Source organism: Puntigrus tetrazona, chromosome 24, assembly GCF_018831695.1.
Source record: "Puntigrus tetrazona isolate hp1 chromosome 24, ASM1883169v1, whole genome shotgun sequence".
In the NCBI taxonomy this organism is placed as follows: domain Eukaryota; kingdom Metazoa; phylum Chordata; class Actinopteri; order Cypriniformes; family Cyprinidae; genus Puntigrus; species Puntigrus tetrazona.
The window spans coordinates 6,483,541-6,506,257 of record NC_056722.1 but is presented as its reverse complement, the minus strand read 5'-3'; the positions used below and the strand labels follow the sequence as shown (position 1 = coordinate 6,506,257).

Sequence of the window (22,717 nt, the reverse complement as noted above, 5' to 3'; positions counted from 1 at the left end):
GTGTTCTAGTGAAGACCTAGTTCTGGTTTCGGGAGCCTCGAGCTGTTCGTGCGCGCTAGTATCGCGTGCTGCTGTTTTTCTCCAGTGGAAATCATTTGATTGTTGCGCGAGCGCGGACCGACACACACACACACACGCACGCACGCACGCACGCACGCACGCACACACACTCCGTCCAGCTCCGGCATGCTCGGGCTTCTGCTGTGAAGCTTTGCTGCTATGAAAGCTCGGTGCTGACAGCTTCGAGTCGGTGCAGGATGCCGGAGCGAGGGACGCGGCGTGGAGCGGTGCTGCTGACGCTGTGCGCGCTGCTCGAGGTGAGTCTTTCTCACGCGTTACTCCGTTATTACGAGCTGATTCCTGCCGTAGCGGTGTGTGATGCGGCGCTGCTTCAGCCTTTGTCTCGGTCCTCTCCTCCTGTAAACACCACCGTGCTGCTCGGAGGCTTTCGGCCGCCCGGATGGTGTTTAGAAATGTTTAATGGGTTGTTTAACTCCTAGCTGATGAAATCTGACGTGTGTGTTGTGTATTTAGTTGTGTATAATGATTAGCGTGCGCGCGCGTGTGTGTGTGTGTGTGTGTGTGTGTGTGTGTGTGTGTGCTCGCATCATGATTTCACTGTTGGATTATCACAGGCCTGTATGTTCATAAAAACCCCTTTAAAGGAATCATGGGTGGCTAAATGTCAGTTAGAAATATTTGAGTTATTTATTCATTTCTGTGCTCCAGGACACTTCACATGTTAAAGAGAGTGCATATGTTATCATTATTGTTATTATTATTATTATACTAAATCTATCCATGCATTCCTTTTAAAAATGCACATGTTTCATATCTGTATTTGTTTTAAACGGATAGGTTAGGTTTAGCGCTGATCCTGTTTGGTGTTTGTTTCATTTATTTACTGTACACTCATCTGATTGAATGTTTCTCTCTCTGTTAAGCGTTTTGCTACGGGTTGCCCGTTTCGTTTCCAAATAACTTTCCAACCTTTGATATGTACAGCATTTACATTTCAAAGGCTTTCTCGAAGCCTCATCCGAGCTCCTTACTGTACGGCAGCTACGGTAATGCTGTTTCACCTCATCACTGCCATCATTAAACAGGCCTGTCAGAGAAGAGAGACGCTTAGACGGGGATAAATCAATATGCCAGCTTATTCTCTCATAAACAGTAGCATAACATCAATTAAATCCAGACAGGTAGTGTTGATGCTAAAGCCCTGATTCTCTAGACATGCGTGCATGTGGTTTCTCAGTAATGATGTGCTTGTTAGAGCATGGGACGCGTTCAGATTCATCTGCATGCACTGTATGATCTGTACAAGGCACTCCGAGCATCGCTCTCACTTTATTTGTTCTTGTATTACAGTCTTATGACTTTTTAGTCGAGCTGAAGGTTGTGTAAAAGAATAAACTTTTGATGCTCTGAAATGTGAAACTTGCTTGTAGTTATCCAGGTGTGTAAGGTCAGGACATATTTATGTTTTATATTTTCACATTATTTGAGGGCCATTTGGACTTTAAAATTCGTTCGTTACGCCACAGGGCCATGAAATGGTGTACTGAAGGCCAAAGGGTGTTGCCTGAGAGAAGCATTGTTTAAAATAGAAAAGTGTACACTAAAAACTAGCTGTGGTTGCCAGAGTTTCAGCAAAATGTTAGTTGGGGACATGCCAAAAAAAACTCTAAATGTTGCATTTTACTGTAAAATCACACAATAAAGAATTAGTTCTATCAGAGGTAGTTTTTTTATAGTAGTATTTTTTAACCTTATTTTACCATTAAAACTAGGGTTACACAGTATTATCTGAACATCAGAATCGGCTGATAATGTAAACATTGGCATATGTTCAGATAGGTATGTTCAGTCTAAATAGTTGCAAATGAGCTGCAAATGTTAAATCTTTAAATAAAACGTTTAGGTTACCAGTGCATCTGACCCCAAAAAAGTGTAATAGTAACAAATACGTTTATGTTAAACAAAACTAAAATATTATATTTTATTTAATTTCATTTGTTTAGAATCTCTGCACAGGAGAGACTTATATATATTTATATATATCGGTAATATATCGGTATCGGCTATCTACAAAAATCATTTTATGAGATATCGGCTAAGATCCAATATCGTGCATCCCTAATTAAAACCAGTTCATTTTTTTTAAACCTTTCCCTTCTATTTAACCTTAAAGGAGTGACCGTTCTGATTATCCTCTAAGGAGAAGCGTGGAGTCAGTTCTGCTCATATCCAGCATGCCGCTCTTTACTCACATCGATTCCCATCACCGCCTTTAGTGACATTGAGCAAAGGCATTAGCTGCAGACTGCGGGATCAGTCAGAAGTTGACAGAAAACAGCAGGGAGTTTAATTCGGCCTTTTGTGTGGCTTGTAGCATTGATACGGGGATTTGCTCACTTGGTCCTGTGAATCTATATTTACCAGAGACAAAGGTTTCAGCCTAATGCCCCGCTCCGGTGTTAAACGTGGTCTCAGCGTCTGGACAGATGTGAGTCGAGGAGCCGCCGGCCGTAATAGAGCAGCTCTGCTGAGATTCATTCTAACTAGGAAAGAACCTGCTGGAACCAATGGGTTGCTTGCATCATTTTTTGATTTCAGATTATCCTAAATCTGACTCATATTTAAAGGTGTAGTATTATGTTAATATTATAGAAAGACCATCATGTATTTGGTGTAGTGCAGTTTATGTGGTTTAAGGTTCCAAAAACAGATTATTTTCCAGATACTGTACATTATTGTTTCTCCTCTAAACCTGAAATGGATCCATTTGTACAAAGCTCATCGTTTTGAAAAGTGAGGTGTGCTCTGATTGGCTCTCAGTGTGCTCTCAGTGTGTTGTGATTGGTCGAATACCTGAAGCGTCTGATGGAAATGATAAGCCCTTACCATAACATGACGTGATCACACAAATCAATAAAAGCCATTACAAACGAGCCGTTTTGTTGCATCCAGTGATTATCCAGACTCTTTTCACGTGTTGACAGCAAGCACTGCTCACAAATCACAGTTGAACAGTTAATGACAGATTCTTAAAAATAATAAAATGTACTTATGAGTCAGAAGCTCCAGACTGTTCTTGTAGAGATAGAATCAGTCTCTTTCTAGTCTCTGTTACAGTCAACATTCAGGAATCAGTTCTCTCTCTAATATCTGTGTTCCTCTGTTCTGAACAGAGTTATAAACACAACTTAACACTGATTTCTAGTCGTGTTCTCTTTTAGAAACACAAAGTAGTTTCAGTTTCACTATGAAACCCAGCGTCTCCAGAACATGGCGCCCTCAGCAACACTACACACAGAATAATAGCTCCGCCTTCTTTCTTTGAGAAAACCTTTGGGCGGAGTTATGCAAATACACCACTCTTCCATTCTTCCAAAGCATGCTCTGGTACCAAGTCTGTAATAAAAATGTGATTTTTAAAGACAAATATATTGAGTGAAACATGTTTACTATTATTAAGGAAATACTAAGAATTGGTAAAGAAATCCGTGGATTTTCACTGGTATTGCCACCGAATACAGAAATGTGGCAACACTAATGTATATATATATATATATATATATATAAAAAATGAATAATGACCACAGAAGTGAGCTGGCCTTGTCTTATCACCAAAATAAAATGATCTGGAATTTTATTGCATTGATGCTTAGAAAAAGTCTGTTGTAGAAATAGCCCAGTTCTATAATTGTTTACGTGATCATTTTTTCCTTCAACCCTGATTCTACAAGAGAGTGTAAAACATGACAGCCATAGAGGAGGTGTATATAAGTTATTAAATGGAGGAGTTCTGTCTCTGACCCATTAACTAAAGCCAGCCAGTCAGCGGATGTGTTGACAGCCTGACTGTTTCCGTCTGTCCGTGGGCGAAGCGTCTGAGAGGATCTGGAGTTTCTAGCCTCTACATTAACTGCAACCATTTCCAACTGATGCTTCTTCAGAGCGGAGAGGAGTCCTGTTATGATTGCTGAGGACACAATCTCACAGGATACTGGAAACCGCTGGAACTGTTTATTCCAGTCCAGATATCTGTGTGTTGAATGGCGCTGGTCCCTCTGCGGGAACTAACATCGTGTCTCTAAACAAAACACGCAACTCCTGCCCTGAACGCCTGCTCACGAACAGCTTCTGCTTCTTCTGGTAGATTTCCCCGGTGAGAAGAGCTGGAGATTTGATTGGATTTAGCCTTAAAGCTACTATCATTATGCGGCCGTGTATAAGCACTCTCGGGAGAAGGCTGCAGTCTTAGTCATGGCTCGCTGACGCCTTAAATTGTGACCTTTCGGATTCCGAACAGAGATTTCTGCTAATTATGGACCTTAGAGATCAGCTTTATTTTTTTCTTCACGCGTAGTGGAATAATGCGTGTCATTTAGCACACTATGACCAAGACTTTATTTTTATCCGGGAAATATTTCGCAGGTCTGCTGACGCTCTTGATCTGACGTCAACATTTATAGCAGTGTTTGGGAGAAAGTGAATGTAAAACACTTGACTTTCAAAACTTAGGGAACGCTTGTTAACATACACCTCATTGATACTTATAAAGCACATATTAATGTCAGCGTATTCTAGATCTAAACCCAATGCCTAAACAGAAATATTACTTATTAAGTGTAGTTTATTGTACATTACTCAGTAGTCTTTGCTATTAAGTCAGTATAGTTTATTGAAGGAAGACACTTAAAATGTACGCTGCAGTCCATGCTTTTTTTGATCGAAAATGATCCGAAATCAATATTTGAGTAAATATATACAAGATTTGCAGGAAAAATAATGAGCAATTTTGGGTTAATATGAAATTTGAGATTGGACTGTACAGAAATGAAACTCTACACACTATATAGACAGTCACGCAATGATAATGTTGTTAATATTAACAGATTGAGAACAAAGTATAACAAAAATAATTTGCACGGTTTGATGTGATATGAGTTGATTAACTAATCGTTAGATTTAATCACCATTAATGCTTTTTCCTCAGTAGGTCAGACTTTTACTTGTTCTGATGATAAGATCTGGGATTTGTCACCCTGAGGAGAGGACCTCCTCTACACCTGACACAGGAAACTAAACCTTAGAGAACTGGACACAACTGATTGCCACATATTTTAAATAAAAGTCCATTAGCAACATTTCTAATGCCTTACGAGCTATGAGCCTGACATATTTAAATAGCAAAATTAATTGCCACATTTGCATTTTCTTTTAAATCCACAGCAAATGCTTTGATCAACAGAGGTAATCAATAAAGACAGCTAAAACACAGCTAAATCTCGACATAACAAGCGCCGTTTTCTCGTGATCTCTTTATTTTTCAGGTTTTTTTTGCATGTATGAAATTAGCTTTTTCCCTTAATTATCCTCTTTATAAGTTCCTTTCAGTTCAGTGTTTCTTCGTCCGGTCTGTTGTGAATTGGATTATTAATCATGGATTCTTGTTAATTCTTCATCTTCGTGTGCTCCTCTTCATACCGTAGCATTAGAATTAACATCCAGACAAGTATATGTGAGGTGTTGAAGTGAGTGTTTCATGCATGCTTTTTTAAAATGTATTGTTACTGTATTTTGACGGCATGCGCTCTTCTGCGTTGAATGCTGTGAGTGTCTGGTCAGTCGGTGTTGTTGAGGACACTAATGAAAGCCCTGGTCTGACTCCTGGGGTTAACTGGTCGTCTCTGACCTTTGTCTGGCAGTCAGATCTCTCTCGATGTTTGCTTTTTGGATAATTCCTCCCACACGCATCCAAGCCCTTCTTCAGTCTTTTGTCATTCACTGTCAGACATACTGTAGGCAGACTTTTGACTGTAGTTTAGCTTTTCCTTCAGGATCTGTTCAGGAGATGAAACCGTGTATATCACGTCAGCGCTGATCTACTGTCATCAACAAAGGGCTTGGCAGGACACAAATGCTCCTGTATTTATTCATCTCTCTTCATTATTCTCCTGATCAGCTCTTCTCATAAGTGCATGAATGTTGATTTAAGCTTAACGTGGAGCATTTTTCATTCATTTAAGGTAGAAAATAGACCTCGAGATCGCTGTGTTAGCGGCTAAGAGCGTCCCAAAACATTTGTCAGACGAATTCAGTTGGACATGTAAGACACGGTTTGGTTTCTCGTGTATATTCATCACAGACTCGATTGCTTGGCAAACACTCATCTCAGTGCAGTAAACTTTGACTTTGCTGCTGTTCTCAGTATTAGTCATTACATGACTAACGCCTGCTGTGGAAAATAGCCTTGTTTCGCTTTCTTGATGTTTGTTTACTGGCACTTACCACAAAATAGGTCTGAAACCTTTTTGTTAAATATTGCAGCTTTTGAGCAACAAATGCCTATTTGCAGCGTCACAGTAATTGTCTCAGAGTGCATTGGGTTTGTTTTCCTGTTTCTCTTTTAAAGCCAGAAGCGACAACGGCAAGGAACCAGTTCTCCTCTGACCGGATGACCAGCACTTGAGACTCCAGTTCAGTTTTAAACACAGCTATGTCAGATTGTGCACAGGACTTTTGTGTTTGTTTGTTTGTTTGTGTGTGTGTGTGTGTGTGTGTCTGGTTCCGGTGATCTGTCCACCTTCATCATTGTTCTGGTCATATCTGATCTAGATATGAACTGAGAACACCATAAAAAAGAAACAGACTAATGTTAGAGTAGATGCCATTCTTTTTATGATGTCACAAGTATATTGTGTTTTATGAGGATTATTCCCGGTTCAGGCTGATCTAATTAATGCAGCCTAACAATCCTTTAACGGATTTGAATAATATAAGTGTGTTGGTGTGTTATGTGTAGGCTAGGTTAAAAAGATGTGTCTTTAATCTAGATTTAAACTGGCAGAGTGTGTCTGCCTCCCGAACAGAGTTAGGGAGATTGTTCCAGAGTTTAGGTGCTGGATAGGAAGAGGATCTGGCGCCCGCAGTTGATTTTGATGTTCTAGGTATTATCAAATGACCAGAGTTTTGAGAACGCAGCGGACGTGCAGGACTATAATGTGATAAGAGCTCGCTCAAGTATTGAGGAGCTAAACCATTCAGGGCTTTATAGGTAATTAATAAGATTTTAAAATCTATTCGATGTTTGATAGGGAGCCAGTGCAGTGTTGACAGAACTGGGCTAATATGATCATACTTCCTAGTTCTAGTAAGGACTCTGGCTGAAGTTTGTTTATCAAGCGTGAAGAACAACCACCCAATAAAACATTACAATAATGTAACCTCGAGGTCATAAACGCATGAATTAATATTTCTGCATTAACATTGAGAGCATATGTCACAATTTAGATATGTCTTTGAGATGTTTTACAGATCCTAGAAACATGGTTTTTGAAGGAAACCATGGTGTGTCAAACATCAGACCTAGGTTCCTGATGAAGAAGAATTAACAGAGAAGTCATCAAGTGTTAGAGAGTGATCTGGATCAGTGCGTGTGGGCTTTAAGGAGTGATAACTAGCACCTGTTTTTTTTTTTTTTTTATTTAGCAAGTTTTTTTTTCCGTTTTTGTTCCAACATTGAAAAGCTACTAATGAAAGTGCATGGAAGGCTGATGTGTGTATCTCACACGTGTGTATGGTTCTCCTGTGTGTTAGTGGTGTGTCTGAGGTGTTTGACGGCTGTACTGATTGTTGAAGCCTCCTTCAGTCGATGAGTCCAGTGTAACGGGAGTCTGCTGTTCATGAAGAAACTCAATCTAAAGCCTGATAAAACACAAACTAACTGTTCCTCGGAGATTCAAGACAGCGTGCTTGATAACACACCCTTCAAAGGATTGAAATTAGTAGCATTTACAAACTTTGTTGTATTTCTGTCTCTTATGTTGCAGACAGTGAAAGAAATTAAATCAACTGGAAACCTGCACAATAAATAGATATTATTAAAAAAGTTATTTAGATGGCTCTTGTATGATATTACTGACGTGTTCTGTGCTGTTATGTTTTGTTCTCTCAACTACTGATTGCTTTGCTTCTCAATCTGTGAAATATTGTTAGTCCAGTCTCCTAGAAAGTTTAAAGTGATTTTTTTTATGTTTTTGACTTCTCTTCTGTTCATGTAAGAGAGGTCTTCGTGTAGTTGATTAAAAAAAAAGAATACAGTAAAAACTGTGAAATATTATTACACTTTAAATCATCTGTTTTCTCTGTGAATGTGTGTTAAAGTGTGATTTAAAGTGATTTTCATCATCATTCCTCCAGTCTTCAGTGTCACATGATCTTCAGAAATCAGAATAATATACTGATTTACTGATCAACAAACATTTCTGATTATTATCAGTGTTGAACACAGTTGTGCTGCTCAGTATTTCTGAGGAAACTCATTGAAGTCTGTGTAAAGTCACTGTCCCCAGCGTTTAAGGGCTTGTTTTTTAAACCTTATTTTATTTACTTCACAGTATTTTCTTTATCACTGATATTTTTTCTGTGGTGTCACAACACACGTTTAATATTGGCTTTACACTGACCCTATATTGTAATGTATTTATTATATGTATCATATATTATGCCTTATTATATCATATATGATATCAGCATGAATAATATTACTATATACTGTATTTCATTACAAAAAAAACTACAACAACAAAATCTTAGTAATAATACATTTGTAACATTTTAGTCTAGACATAATTTACAATTGTACAATAAATCTATAATTAAGTTGAATGCATGTAATAATTTATATTTCCCTTTTAATATAAATATATATGTTTATTTTTGTTGCAGTGCATAGAAGCAAAGAAGTACTGCTGGTATTTTGAAGGAGGATACCCCATCTATTTCATGTAAGTACAGTCACTTTTATTCATCTTTCGTCATCTACATACACTATTTCTTTCTTAATGTCTCTTATTTTATAACCTCTAACATTCATCATGTGTTTGTGGTGAGCCTCGGATCGGTCATTCGGATTCAAGCTGGGTTATCAGAGCAGGCTTTATTCAGAGCAGCACATGAAAGATATGAAGTCTGGATGATCCAGCAGTGGGCGGAGTCACAGAGAGCAGGACTGACTGAAGGCAGCGCTGCTTTTGTTTCTTAAATAAGTTAAAAACATATCGTGGTGTTTTTAATGTTCACCACCAAGCGATCCATTTAGTTTCTTAGTTTGTCTTTAACCAGGCTAAAAAACATATCGAGATTAAAATCTCTTTTGCGAGTGTGACCTGGCCAAGAAAAGCAGCGAGAAATAACACATAACACATACATCATCATCATCGTCATCATCATCATCATCATCATCATCATCATCATCACACGACTCACATCAAACATCACCGCAATATACCTCTACTGTTAGAAGTATCTTAAATTCATGTCATGATTAATAAAAGTAGATTATTTCAAGTGTGCTTCACAAAATATGTTTTTTTTCAGGCTTATATTTTATTATAGTATATAAATTTTTTATATTTATTGAATTTGAATTTATGTATATTTTAGTTAGTTAGTGAATGGATTGGTCTTGTCACTTAGAAGAGACACCCATAGGCTATTTTTATATGAATAAAATCAACATTATAACCAAATAACCAATCATTTTATTCATGACTGATAAATTAAAATCTTTCCTGAGAGCCTGATTTACAAAAAACAAAGTTTCTGTTTCTTTATAAGAAAGAGTTCAGTATTCCACTGAAAGAATGAATCTTCATCGATCTTTCCATCGGTTCTGATCAGAAAAGTCTTTATCATATCTCATCGATTTATTACATCCCTCCTGATAAAAAGTATTCATTTCTTTAAAACGTTTACTAACTACTAAATACATAAAACGATTTCACGATCAGATATCCTGCATCCAAAAAATATTTACTAAATACATTTTACAAAGAAATAAATGAATGCTTGCATGCCTTTTTGCCATCATCATCATCATCATCATCATCATCATCATCATCATCATCATCATCTCTCGTCGTTACAGAAGAGTGTTTTAATGTTTTCATGCTATTTTTAACATCAGTCTGAAGGACCAGTCAGAAATGAAGGCACGTGTAGAGAAATCAGAATTCATGTTCCTTGTCCTAACCCTGAGGTCCTCCTTAAGATCTTAAGCGTGAAGCAGTCTTCCTGATGTTCCCAGGTGTTTCTGATGATGATCAGCACATCAAGGCCGTCTTTCCATAGACTTCAATCCTATCTCCCTGTTTAATATTTCATGCCGTTGTAGAGTGGACTGTCATCATCTTTTTATCACATGTGGCGTGTCACTTTTCAAATATAGATCACACGTTCTCTTTGAGCGGCTGTAAATATCGACATGGCCTTCTTTTATCATTTATGGAGCCGTTGCACGTTTCATAGACGATCCCGTGTACATTAGAGATCAGACCGTGCAGTGCTACGAGCTCGAGGTTGATCAGACACTTCTCTGTCCTTCTCTGTCCTTCACAACCAAGACTGCGGTTACTTCTCATCTAAACGTGCATCGAGCTGCATGTAGTGTGCGTTTGACAATACAGCGTTTAACTTTCTATTATATCGTGTTTTCTAAAGAGAACTTTATATCAGGTGGCCTTAAGTACTTGCATCAAAAAAGGTTTTTTAATGTTTGAAAGCAAGGGAAAAAAATGCACCATTAACATTGTTGAATGCACAGCTATGCATTATTCCTGTTATACCACGGTCGGGTGTAATCGCTTAATGATGTTTGCATTGTAATATTTGACAGGAAATGACATCATTGAGTGTTATTTTAAATGAGGACAGTGGTAGCAGTTAGATGAACATGCAGAGAGTCTGGGTTTTATTAGCCTGTATAATACATCAAATGAAAAAAGCAAGCTAGTGTTTTTTTTGTGCCTTTTTTGCTTTTTGTTAATTGTATAATAAATAAAAAGAAAGCTAATTGATAGAATACAAAAGCTAGTATACTGTATTCGATAATAGCATCTTCTGTTCTCGTCCACAGACAATATAAAGACGAAAGAGGGTTTTTCAGCAGCTTACACACATTTTCTAAACTTCACACACAGAACCGTTCACTAAATGCATCACATCTCTGGTAAAATGAAGCCCTGTATTCAAAAGATCACAAACACGTCTTAAAGAAGACCTTCTATTCCTGTTAGATGCTTCAAGCAGTGCTTCACACCTCAGTATCTGAAGGATGTGTCTGAAGCTGGTCGCTCTTTACATCAAAGGCCAGCGACGTTTAAAGAGTGCTGGTAATTAGGACCTTCAGTTACAGATGTTCTGTGGAAAGGTCATCTTCAACCGATAATTATCTGCTTCAGCATCCATAGTGACAGCAGTATTTACCCAGCATGCCGATGGGTCACAAGAACAGGATTTTATATCACGCCGTCACAAACAAGATCACGTGTTTGTCTGCGTGTGTTTAAGTCTGCTGAGTACAAGCTGCGTTTATTCACTCGTTCGTTTACGTTTTTAAACGTTTTGTATGATAACTATTTTATTGATATATTTGATATTTGAAATACTTAAGGAGGTTTGCACTTTAAACATCCTGTGTCATATTTGGCATTAGAAATAAAGTCAGGAGTGGATTTGAGGACATGAGGGTTTCTACATGACGCTGGAATTCATGTTTTGGTGTTGAACTGTTTTTTTTTTCAAACTCTTTTGGATGAATGGGTTCTTAACGTCTTAATCAAAGCAATGCAAACCCCATCCATCAACATCACAGCTGAAGCGCCGGAGCGGGACTCAGACACACTGACCTGTCACTCATCTGCTTCAAGCTCCGCTGGACCACAGCTAAACTCTGATTGAGAGAGATCTCCACATCAGACACTCACAAGAAGAGGGAGGTTATCTACATGAAGTGTTGAAGGAATTGATCAAAAATGAACAACAGCTAAAAATGTGTTCACAAGATCAGGACGAGTTTGTCTCAGAAGTGAATGGGTGCCGTCAGAACGAGAGTCTGATAAAAACATCAGAATAATCCACAGCTCTCAGTCCTTCGGTGAACATCTGGAGAAGACAGAAGATCAAACTAATCCAGCGTTAAGATGTTTTTAACTCAAATCCATAATAAATCTGAATCAGGAGAGAAATCTGCAGGAAGAGTTATCATACATCATGGACTCTTTCATGGATTTTTAAAGCATCTTAACGCTGGATTAGTCTGATCTTCTGTCTCCTCCAGATGTTCACTGATGCTGTGGATTATTCTGATGTTTTTATCAGACTCTCGTTCTGACGGCACCCATTCACCTCCATTACTGAGACAGATTCCTCCAGATCTGATGAAGAATTGTCAGTTTTTGCTGAGCTGTACTGAATGTGTGTGTGTTGGTGGGTTTACATCCAGACGTGTGTTTGGTTTTACTGTGAGAGAAAGGACGCCTCGTGATGGAGCTGGGTTTGTGTCGTTGTCCTGGAGGACTGAGAGATCATCTGTCATGGTTTCCACGGACTCCTTATCCTTATATTATTATGTACAGAGGTTCATCCGTTGTCTGCTCGTCCACATCAGATGGTCAGTGTTTTTGTGTTCATTTTCAGCAGTAAACATGTTTCAGTTCATTTCAATGTACTTTTTTTCTTTCAGGGCTGCAAAAACTTGTGGCATGCAGCCAACGTACAGAAAATACTAAATTATTATATTTCTCTTCGTCATATCCACTCATTAGTCAAAGGCTCCTGAGATTTCCTCATCTATAAAGATCCAACACTGTAAAGATGATTTTACCCGAATGGCAAATTAAAGATTAAAGTAGATTTTACAAAAGAAAAAAAGTTTTATTTAATCCAACATATTCCTTGATGAAACACCAGGTCTGAATGCGTTCACTCCTCTCTGGTGTAGTGCACTCACCTGCTGCACACTATGTAGTGAACGAGTGAGTGCTTTCACACGCATGCAGGATTGAATGTGATGTGTGTTCGCCTGGCTCGAGATCAAGCTTTGACTTTGAGATCGTAGACGGTGTTTGCTTGAGCGCGTTCGTCAAACAGGCTTAATGCAAAGCATTTCCAGCTCCTTTGAGGGCTTCTCGAGGGAGCTGTGTGATGCAATCACGGGCGTAGAAGCAATCTGACAGGAAGTGCCTCCCTTTTCAGCAATTCCTTTCTTTTTGTTCTCTCCCGAGGGATAGTAGTCACAATAATCGGTTCCACCCAGCCTTGACGCTCTGCAGTAGAGTTGTCAAAAAAATTAATTTTGAATATTCATCAAATATTCCGCTTTAGAATGCAAAAACGTTTCATTGTAATTTCAGGTGTGCCTCGTGCACAAAAACGTGATGTAAGTGTCGTTGCATTTGGATGCCTTTGGTAGCCTCTCCAGTTCTTTATTTCAGATACTGTGGAAAACGAGAGCAAAACATATTTACAGCATTTTCTAGAGAGACATCTATCACGGCTGCACTCAGAGACGCATGTTCAGAACGTCATGTAAAATTAATTAAGTTCAACTTGTCAGGTTTTTAAACGAAGAAGTAGCCTACTTTTTCTCAGTGGTTTTCTGTATTAAAAAAGCATTAGTCATATATGGTTCATAAACATTGTGCAGGTTTTCTGGAGAAGCAGGGTTCCTCGCTCCGGTCCACATGCACGAGCTCTCAGACTCTCCAAAGATGAACTGGTCCAGGCTGGTTTTCTCCTCCTGAGTCAAGAGCCTTTTCCCTGTTGATTATTTTAAGTATCCTTAAGGCCCAGATGCTCCTCCTGAGGGGCCCTTGTTCTCAAGCAGTGGTCCCCTGGATCCATCACTGGCTATTCTGTGGCCCGTAGTGTCCACTAGAGGAAGGGAACATCTCGGACCTTCGGATCCTTTGAGTTTGTGTGATGGTTCTCCAGGGGATTGCTGTAAATCAGCAGCATCTTGACTCGTGCTTGAGGTCTAATCATTCTCTCAGGTACCGGAGACGCTCAACACTGAAGGTAAAGGTTAATATCAGCACACACCAGAGCAGGGTTTGCTCACTTCTGAGGAGTGCTGTGTTTTGTCTTGGTAGACTGTCTGACACACGCTGAGATAGTCCTATAATTGACAGAAATCACAGCCTATTCCGATCCATTAGGCCCTGAGAGAAATCTCTCTAAAGATGGTTTGTATTAGATTTGTATTAAACGCACGCTTTCAGCAGGACTTTATTTGCTTCTGTTGTACAAGTCCTTTATTTCTGCACGGTATGATTCATTAGTAATAAAACACCTGAAGCAATAAATTAATACAATATAAACATTCATTTATTTATTTAATTGAATTATTTATATTAATTTCAAAATGTACAAATGTTAAACAAATAAATAAATCAAAGCAATTGTTTTCCTTAAATCAAATAACTAATGAATTAATGTTATACTTCCATGTATTGAAGGTGTTTTTCTGAACATGTCGGTCGGTTGTTTTAAATTAAAGAGTACTGGCGTGTTCTCAGCAGACTGTACTGTTTTAGCGGGACGTGACTATTGTGTTTCCAGGTTTATGTAGTGATTAAAGATGCAGGAAGACGCAGATTCCGTTGATATGAATTAGTTATGAATGAGCTAATAGTGATGTGTTACGACAGACTTCACTGCTCAGGACTGCCTCTCACTGAATTGTGGAAATTTCATGGGCATGCAAGAAACGAAGTGTCTTTTTATAGTGATAGATAAATAATGCAACGTATAAACCACGTACTCCATCATATATAGATTTGAGCAAAGATAGTACATTAGTGATGATGCATGTAATAAATAAATTGCAGTATTTGTTGAAGAGTGATGTATTTGAGCTGAATTCCTCTTCAGTGACACATTTCACCCGTAAAGTATTAATAAGGATATTATTTTGTCATGATTATTTTCTGATTGGCGCAGGTGATTGATTGGTGACGGACAGCACGCCGCTTTCAGTCTGCTCTCTGATGATTTCAGTAAAAGCTGCATGAATCTTTCAGTTAGAAAAGCTCAAAATAAAGAAGATCCCTGATCCCTGCTTTGAATCGCTGGATGTTTTTCTCAAACCACCACAGGACCTGAAGGAGAACCGCTCTGATAATTCAATAAGACGTTTACTTAAACTCTTTACGGCGCCGACGTACTGAAAGGAAGAGTAAAATGTTCCCCGCGTCTTCTGTGCTCGAGTCAAGGCTGTGTGACGGATTCAGATCAGTTTATATTAACGGAGAGAATCTGAATAATTGATGCTTCTCAGCATATGTTCATATTTCAGGTGATATTATCTGTGAATCAATAATGTATTAGAGACCAGAACTACTCGAACTTCCTCCTGTTAACATTAGAATAATCAGACATGTTTGTTGATCTATATATAGTATATTATTATGATTTCTGGAGATCACTGAAGACTGGAGTAATGCTGAAAATCACAGATATTTTTAATTCTAATGCTATATCATCATTTCTACTGTATTATGATCAAATAAATGCAGCGAAAGTCATAGATATCGTATAGATTGATGAATCATGCATGTATTAGTGTAAAACAATCATATTTGTTTAATAACCGTTCATATAGCAGATGAAGCATGTTTTATTGGTCATTGCTGATAAGATGGGCTCAACTAATCTTTAATAGCTACTCATTATAATCACAGAATGAGCGTCCCTGTTGATCAGCTGGACAGTGATTAGTGTTCATCTCGGGGCTGTGTTTGTGATGTTTCAGATGCCGCTCGTATGAAGACTGCTGTGGGACGCGCTGCTGCGTCCGAGCGCTCTCCATCCAGAGACTCTGGTACTTCTGGTGAGACTGACCTGCCTTCTGATGCACTGCACGACCTCTTCAGGCATTGAGACAAAACAATTATAACAGTGGTGCACGGTGTGTGTGTGTGTGTGTGTGTGTACTGTGTATGTCAGTACAAAACACATGCATGTATGTTTAAGAAAAATATGTCTACATATTAGATATATTTACAGTGTACACACACAAACAAACTTGTGATTAATTGTCTGACGGCACTATTTAGCCACTTTTGAAATCCTTCAAACAAGCAGGTTTTACAGCAAGAATACAGGATAGAATAAGACTTTTATTTTTTACTTAAATATATCTGATACACTGAATGATGAGGTAATATTTCAGCCATATTCTTTACGTTTTAGTTTTTCTTTTTAAGTTATTTGAAACGTTAAATTGGACACTTCTGAGTACATAATATATGTAATATATATTTAATTTAGTGAAGACAGCAAGACTGGGACATGTTCGACTTCATTAAACGCTTCAGTAAAGCGGTATAGAATTGTGACGTCTGCTGCGCGTGTGATTGGACGGCGGGTGTGTCAGTCAGCTGTGTCTGCTCTCTCATAGGCTGCTGCTGATGATGGGCGTGCTCTTCTGCTGCGGAGCGGGCTTCTTCATTCGCCGGCGCATGTATCCGTCATCGCTCAGCGAAGAGCCCGCCTTCAACGTGTCCTTCACCAGACAACCGGTCAGCTCTCCAGGTCAGCTTCACCGACCCTAAATCTTCATTTTGAAGCCTTTTTTAAGATTCGTAATTTCAGCTTGACTCTTTTACTCTCTCTTGGCAGCCATTTCTTACGATTGCAAATAATACTCGTCTCAAACATGTCCTAAATGTCCATAAATAATATAAATAACGTTTCTTAGCCAAAATGCAGGCATTGAGTTTTAGGGATCTAATTAAAAAGTTAACTCAAAGTGTGTGTGTGTGTGTATATATATATATATATATATATATATATATAAATAAATGCAGTTGAGCTGCTGATGAACAACAGAGTGCTTTTCACACAGAATGCATTTGTGCATTAAAAGAAGCAGACAGTGTAATAAGAATAAAACGCTTGGGTTGCGATGCGAGATGAATCTCTTTAACTCGGTCAGAAAATGCATCTGCGCACAGAAAAGCAGAAAGCCGTAGAAGCTTGTTTCTGCGACTGAAAAAAGAAATGAAAAAAAAAAGTAATTGCGACATTTTTCTCGCAATTGCAAGTTTGCCTCGAACAGATCATAAAGCTCTCAGGCATCGATTCTTTTCTTCTCCGCTGTTTTCATCGACCTGATTGTGATATTCACTAATAATCTGGTTCAAGATCACACCGTCGTCCGCACGTGCACACACTGAATGAAGCGCGCGCGCGTGTGTGTGTGTGTGTGTGTGTGCTCTCTCAGGACTTATAGGAGCTCGTCTTGATTAAGAAACGAGCAGCCAGCCGGGTTCATCACCAGCTCCTCCCGAAACATCTTAAAAAGGAGATCCAGGGAGGTCCAGCAGGAATTGATCGCATTAAGAAAAGTGGCTTTAGATTTGCTCTGGTTTCCTCTGGAAAGAGCTTGTTAAACAGCACAGATGAAAGACCAGAAGATGAGCGTGTCTTTGCTCTGTGAATGTGAACCCATCAATCACACACAACAAGAGCAGATTCTATTAGGACTCGGAATAAACGGCGTCTATTAGACGAAATGAAAGATATTGATTTTATACACATTACTAGACGGAGGTTTGGGGCGAAAACAACATTCTCTTTTGCTCACCAAGGCTTTTATTTGTTTAAAAGTACAGTACAACATCATGAATGTGTGTTAAAGAGTGATTTAAAGTGATTTTCATCATCATTCCTCCAGTCTTCAGTGTCACATGATCTTCAGAAATCAGAATAATATACTGATTTACTGATCAACAAACATTTCTGATTATTATCAGTGTTGAACACAGTTGTGCTGCTCAGTATTTCTGAGGAAACTGTGATGCATTTAATTTTTCAGGATTCACAGATAGAGTTAAAACATGATTTAGGTGTTTATGAGTCTTACTGGATCTAATGGAGAGGTGTGGTGGAGTGTTTGAAGGACACACCTCTTCCTGATTCTGATGTTGCTGATATAAAGTCATCTTCATGATGAGTCCTTGACTCGAACCAAACAAGATTTGGAAACACCGAGAGCGAATTCTTGCTCACTATTAGAGTCGGTAACAGGCCGTTATTACCGGCTCTCGCTCGGAGCCAAAGCGGGCACCTCACCACAGATTTGATTTATTTCCCATCTCTGTGCCAAACCAGCAGAAAACTGCAAATGAGCCATTGTGTTGTGAGCAGACACGTCTCCAACATACGGCCGGCATCGGCCTGCTGTCCTGCTTCTGACCGGCTCTTTTGTTTCCGTGCGTGCGGCACTCTCCATCGTATCAGTCGTGCTTCGGCTCGCAGCTGAATAATCAAGCTTGTTTCTGAGAGTCTCAAACCTGGTACCTGTGCTGGGATCTGGTCTGGTTTTTGTCAGTAAATAGTACTTTATTCTATGCTCCTGTTTCTAATCCCGGCTAGTACTCGGTTTAACAGCTTTGGTAATATTATCTCATACGTGATGCTCTTTGGTCCCTAGCAGAGGTTCATATACTACTGCCGTTAATGGAGAGGATTCCTAGTTTAAATAAACTAAATGGAAAATATTACACAGGTAGGATCTAAAGCATCTTAAAACAAGCTCTTAAATACCAGTATAGTTTGTAATGGCTCTATGCGTATGATCTATAGTCTCAAACACAGCACTAAGATCAAGTACGACCAGCTCAAGTTTCTATTAAGAGGCCTGACTGGAATTCTTTGTAGATATAGATATATATATATTTTTCAGGATAAAGCAGAACTGACATCAGTCTTTATTCAGTCCTGTTGCTTACTGTAGGATAAGAGGACTACAGTGGTTTCATAATAAAGAGTTTTCAACCACTAAAACACACGTCAGGAAAATAGGTCACTTTAGTTTGGCTCTAAACTCAGCACTGAAGGAAAACCAAGAGAGTCATTATATCTTCAGCTTGAGTAGAAACTTGAGAATCTGAAGAAGACTGGAATTGCTTGGTTTTTATTCCTTAAACTGTTTGGTTCAGAGGACAAATTAACATGAAAAAGGAGAAGCTGCCTCTCATTTATCTTACAGTAGATCGTTCAACGGAAAAAACAAAGGGTTTCAATTGTGCTTCATCTAAAGAAGAAAACAAAACCAACTAACTGCCATCAGTATGAGCTTCTCTGTATGATAGATTGAGTAAAAGTCCTCCGTTGATGTAACAGGGGTTTGTAGAGCAGCACAGCCTCCTTCTCCTCTTCCTGCGGCACACAGATGAACACGAGGTCAGATCCTGGTAGTTTGTCGTCCTGCGAGACGCCCTGTGGCTGCTCTTCATTCCCTTCCTTTCAACATCAGACATGTATAAAACCATTTAGACACTCAATAAATAGATTGCTAAAATGAAATGAAAAACGTAACTTTTTCAGTGATTTAGTAGGTACAGGATCTGATAAACATGTTGGTTTAGATGCAGTGATCTACATAAATAAATATAGTTGAAGTTGAAGCACTGACGTTTTATTATATATATATATACATATAGTTTGTTAAACGTTACCCTGGACGACGAATCAGGTCTGAAAAATTAATTATTTTCTTTCGCAATTTACCAAATTATAAATGCTATTTTTCCCCTTGATTAGCTACAAACTGCACATCTGTTAGACTTTTATCACTCTTCTCCACAGTAGGAGTGCTTTAAGATGTTGAGATTTCATGCGTGATTTGATTCACCGTTTCTCCAACAGTCTCCCAGCAGCCGGGCATGCAAGGCTACGGTGACCCCTGCGTCGCCATGACGACGACCCTGACCCCCGCCTACCCGGGTCAGCCGGCCCCGGCCCACATGCTGAGCTCGTACCCCCCTCCGCCCTCCTACTGCAACCATCCACCGCCTTCCTACGAGCAGGTGTTCAGGAACGCCGAGAAGAAGAGCCACAGCGAGTCCTCGCAATGAGACGCTCGGCCCCGCCGCGCTCCACGCTCTTTCTTGCCCGTTCCCAGTTTATTTTAGCGGCGCGCTACGGAGGGGCAACAAAGAGAAGGAAGGTCCTGATGGGATTTCAGACAGACCTCTCTACCTGACAGAGCTTGGAAGAAGCTCAGGAGATGCCCAGAGTCTTTGAGGAGGTGGACGAGCCGGAAGCGGAGCGCACGTCAGGAGCTCGTACTGAACACTGATCCTGCTGGAAGTCAGCCTGTCTCTACCGCTCAACCGCTCTCACCTGTATCTTCAGAACTCACAGCTGCAAGCTCATATCTAACAATTCTGAGAAAAGTGGTCAGAAATGTCAGACAGAAACAATCGTGAGAAGCAAGAATGTGGTTTTTTTAGAATTACAAAATTAACTCACAATTGTAAGAGAATACATGCACTTCAGAATTAGACTTCAGAACTCTATACATCTAACAACAGTTACTTCTTTTCATTTAGTGGCACAAACAGGCTTCCGTACAGACAGGAAGTTGGCTCTAGAAACCCTCGTATCAATCAGAAATAGATGATGAACTCACACGGAGTGAGTCTATTGAAGCCATGCTAACTGAGACATTTACCCCCATCTTTTCTGCTTCATTACACCCCTAGCGCCCCGTTTTTGTGGTTTTGACTCTTGTTAATGGCCCTCTGTGCTCTTCTCCTCCGAGTGAGCAGGTGAACAGTAAGGATTCACCCCCAATGAGAAAAACATCTGCTTCTAGTGTTCTTTGGAGGGAGTGATGCTAGTCTTAGTCTCTTTATCAGCATGAAAAAGCATCAAAAGTGAAGAAAACAGCCATATTTGTGAAACATCTCTGCTGCGTCTAAACACTGAATCAGACTGAACTAAGAATAATCATCTGCAGAGCGTTGAGAACATTTTAGGACTACTAAGAACCTTTTTTGCGATTATGATTAATAATTTTATCAAGAATAATATTGTCTTTTCTCTATTTTTGAGGTGAAATATGAGCTTTGAAATGTTCCTAACATTGACCAGCTGATGCAGAGAGCATTTCTAGTGAATGTGATCCGTACCTTTTTATTTCAATGTGCTTCGTATCAATCCAACGTGATCTGTGATCCGTGACCTGAAAGTTACGTATTTTGCAGACCTGATTACGATTCATACGTCGATGTTGTGACCGTCACCTTTGGGATGAGACGCTCAAGTCCTGATGAGTCCTAACTCCAGTCAAGCGTGGATGGTTTGAGGAGTGTTTCCAGTCCGTTCAAGCCCTGGTTTGTTTTTGTAGTTGATCTATGCAAAGAGAGACGGAGACCATCTGCTAATGCTGGATACTGTTCTTGTTTGTTCTGTTGAAGAGATGTTCAGATTGACACCAGCAACGCTCTCCATGTCACAAAGTCAACCACGATAATAAAGACCCCGTGTTTGAGACTTTGTGTTAACGTGTGTCTGTGTTCAGCATTACAGTGACATCAGATTAATAGATCTCAGGTTAATTAGACCTATCCTGATCAACTCAAGTGTGTGTGTGTGTGTGTGTGTGAGACACTTACCAGAACAAACTGTTTAAGCTCTGTTCTGATTGTGTGAAGATTTGTTCGGTGGATAATAAAGTTAATAAAGCAGCAAGCGACTGAAGATTCAACACATTAGACTTTAGTCTCTGGGAGAGAGGCAGGGAATCTAAAATAATCCTGACAGAGACGCGTCTTTCTCTTGATCTTCTGTTCAAAGCGCTTTCATTTCTTTAAGAGTGAGTGTTTGACCCAGAACGTGAATGAGCTGATAACATGAAGCCTCGCGCCGTCCACATCTGACCCTAGATCTTCAGAGGAACCGTAAAGAAGATGCAGCCCTGCTCCTTGCCGGTTTATAAAAAGGCAAGTCAGCATCCTTGAGAATAATAATAAAAAAAGCACAGCTCTTGATGATATCTTGAGGTCTTATGAAACTGAACATGATATTCAACATATGTAGAACTTTATGAAGATTTGAGCAATTAATTAAAAGGACAACGATATATCAATCTGTTTTATAAATGTTAATGTCTAGGGTGTGCTTTTATTTGATAAAAATTACTTTTTTCAGTGCAAATGTTTAGAAATTAGGCTAAACATTTTTTTTACTTACATGCAAAAAAATTGCCTTGTTTCTGAAAAATGTATCAAAATGTATATATTATTAAAGTTATATATATATTAAAGTATATATTATTGAAAAAATAGTTTTAAGCGTGAACTGTGTAGAAATAAACACTGTATGTCAAAATTATACATTTTTCTTTTGTGCCAGAAATCATGTTCCATGAAGATATTTTGAACTTTCCTACCTGAAATATCAAAACTCAATTTCTGATTCGTAATATGCATCGCTAAGAACTTCATCTGGACGACTTTAAGAGGTGTTTTTCTCAATACTTTAATTTGTGTTGTTTCCAGATTTTCAAATAGTTGCAAAATCCTGCAAACGAACCATGCATCAACAGAAACGAATGAATTCATCCAATCAGTCATTTCATCACAGCCATGAATCACAAAACCACAGGAACACTGAGTCTGCGAGCGCCCCATTCAGAGGTGAGCGGCACTAAACATTCAAGAGCTCTTATTGTTTGTATTTTGTAATAAATCTGACGCCAGCTATCACTGAGATTACAGGAATAAAGTTTAGTGTTTATTTCTGGCGGATGGATATCCATCAGGATGACGACGGCACCCATGGACTCAGCTGAATGACAGCACAGCCTTCGAGAAGTTCAGAAAAAGCCCAATTTATTGACATTCAGAGCACGTTTTGCCTGAGGAAACAATATTTACCAGAGCAGGTGATTCTTCATCCAGACGTCTACCAGAGAAACACAGTACACACTCACTTTAGATTACTTTAGAGAAAGGCACATCCTCATGCACTGCTATCAACCCACGAGCATGCCAGACTAAAACAAAACCAGAGCTCAGCTTTAAATACTAGCCAAAGAACAGCGACATACTGAGAAGACTGCAAGCTACGA

At 39.2% G+C, this 22,717-nt stretch overlaps 2 protein-coding genes across 6 annotated transcripts in view; one reads left to right on the top strand and one right to left on the bottom strand.

Moving 5' to 3' along the window:
- Positions 1–19,727, top strand: vopp1 (VOPP1 WW domain binding protein). Its single transcript, XM_043225821.1, has 5 exons — positions 1–317; positions 8,740–8,798; positions 15,605–15,682; positions 16,253–16,386; positions 19,507–19,727. Exons 1-5 carry the CDS (start codon positions 258–260, stop codon positions 19,713–19,715), a joined length of 540 nt encoding a protein of 179 aa, XP_043081756.1. The 5' UTR covers positions 1–257; the 3' UTR covers positions 19,716–19,727.
- A 1,140-nt stretch (positions 19,728–20,867) lies between these two features.
- The window catches only part of lancl2 (LanC lantibiotic synthetase component C-like 2 (bacterial)), a 20,148-nt gene continuing 18,298 nt past the window's right edge, over positions 20,868–22,717 (bottom strand). For 4 of the 5 annotated variants that reach the window (XM_043225815.1, XM_043225814.1, XM_043225817.1 and 1 more), the window contains one exon: positions 22,110–22,717. This exon is cut by the window's right edge and continues 252 nt beyond it. Coding sequence is in view for 1 of the 5 variants with exons in the window: in XM_043225816.1 (XP_043081751.1) it covers positions 20,969–20,997 (29 nt within the window). In the remaining 4 variants the exon portion in view is untranslated. Of the gene's footprint in view, positions 20,998–22,109 lie in introns of those variants that run through there. The other variant, XM_043225816.1, reaches the window with a different exon arrangement.

Excerpts from the sequence above, each read along its gene's own strand:
- vopp1 (XM_043225821.1), top strand. The coding sequence starts at position 258 with ATGCCGGAGCGAGGGACGCGGCGTGGAGCGGTGCTGCTGACGCTGTGC. Across the intron at positions 318-8,739 it reads CGCTGTGCGCGCTGCTCGAG|TGCATAGAAGCAAAGAAGTA; the intron begins GTGAGTCTTTCT and ends TTTTTGTTGCAG. Across the intron at positions 16,387-19,506 it reads ACAACCGGTCAGCTCTCCAG|TCTCCCAGCAGCCGGGCATG; the intron begins GTCAGCTTCACC and ends TTTCTCCAACAG.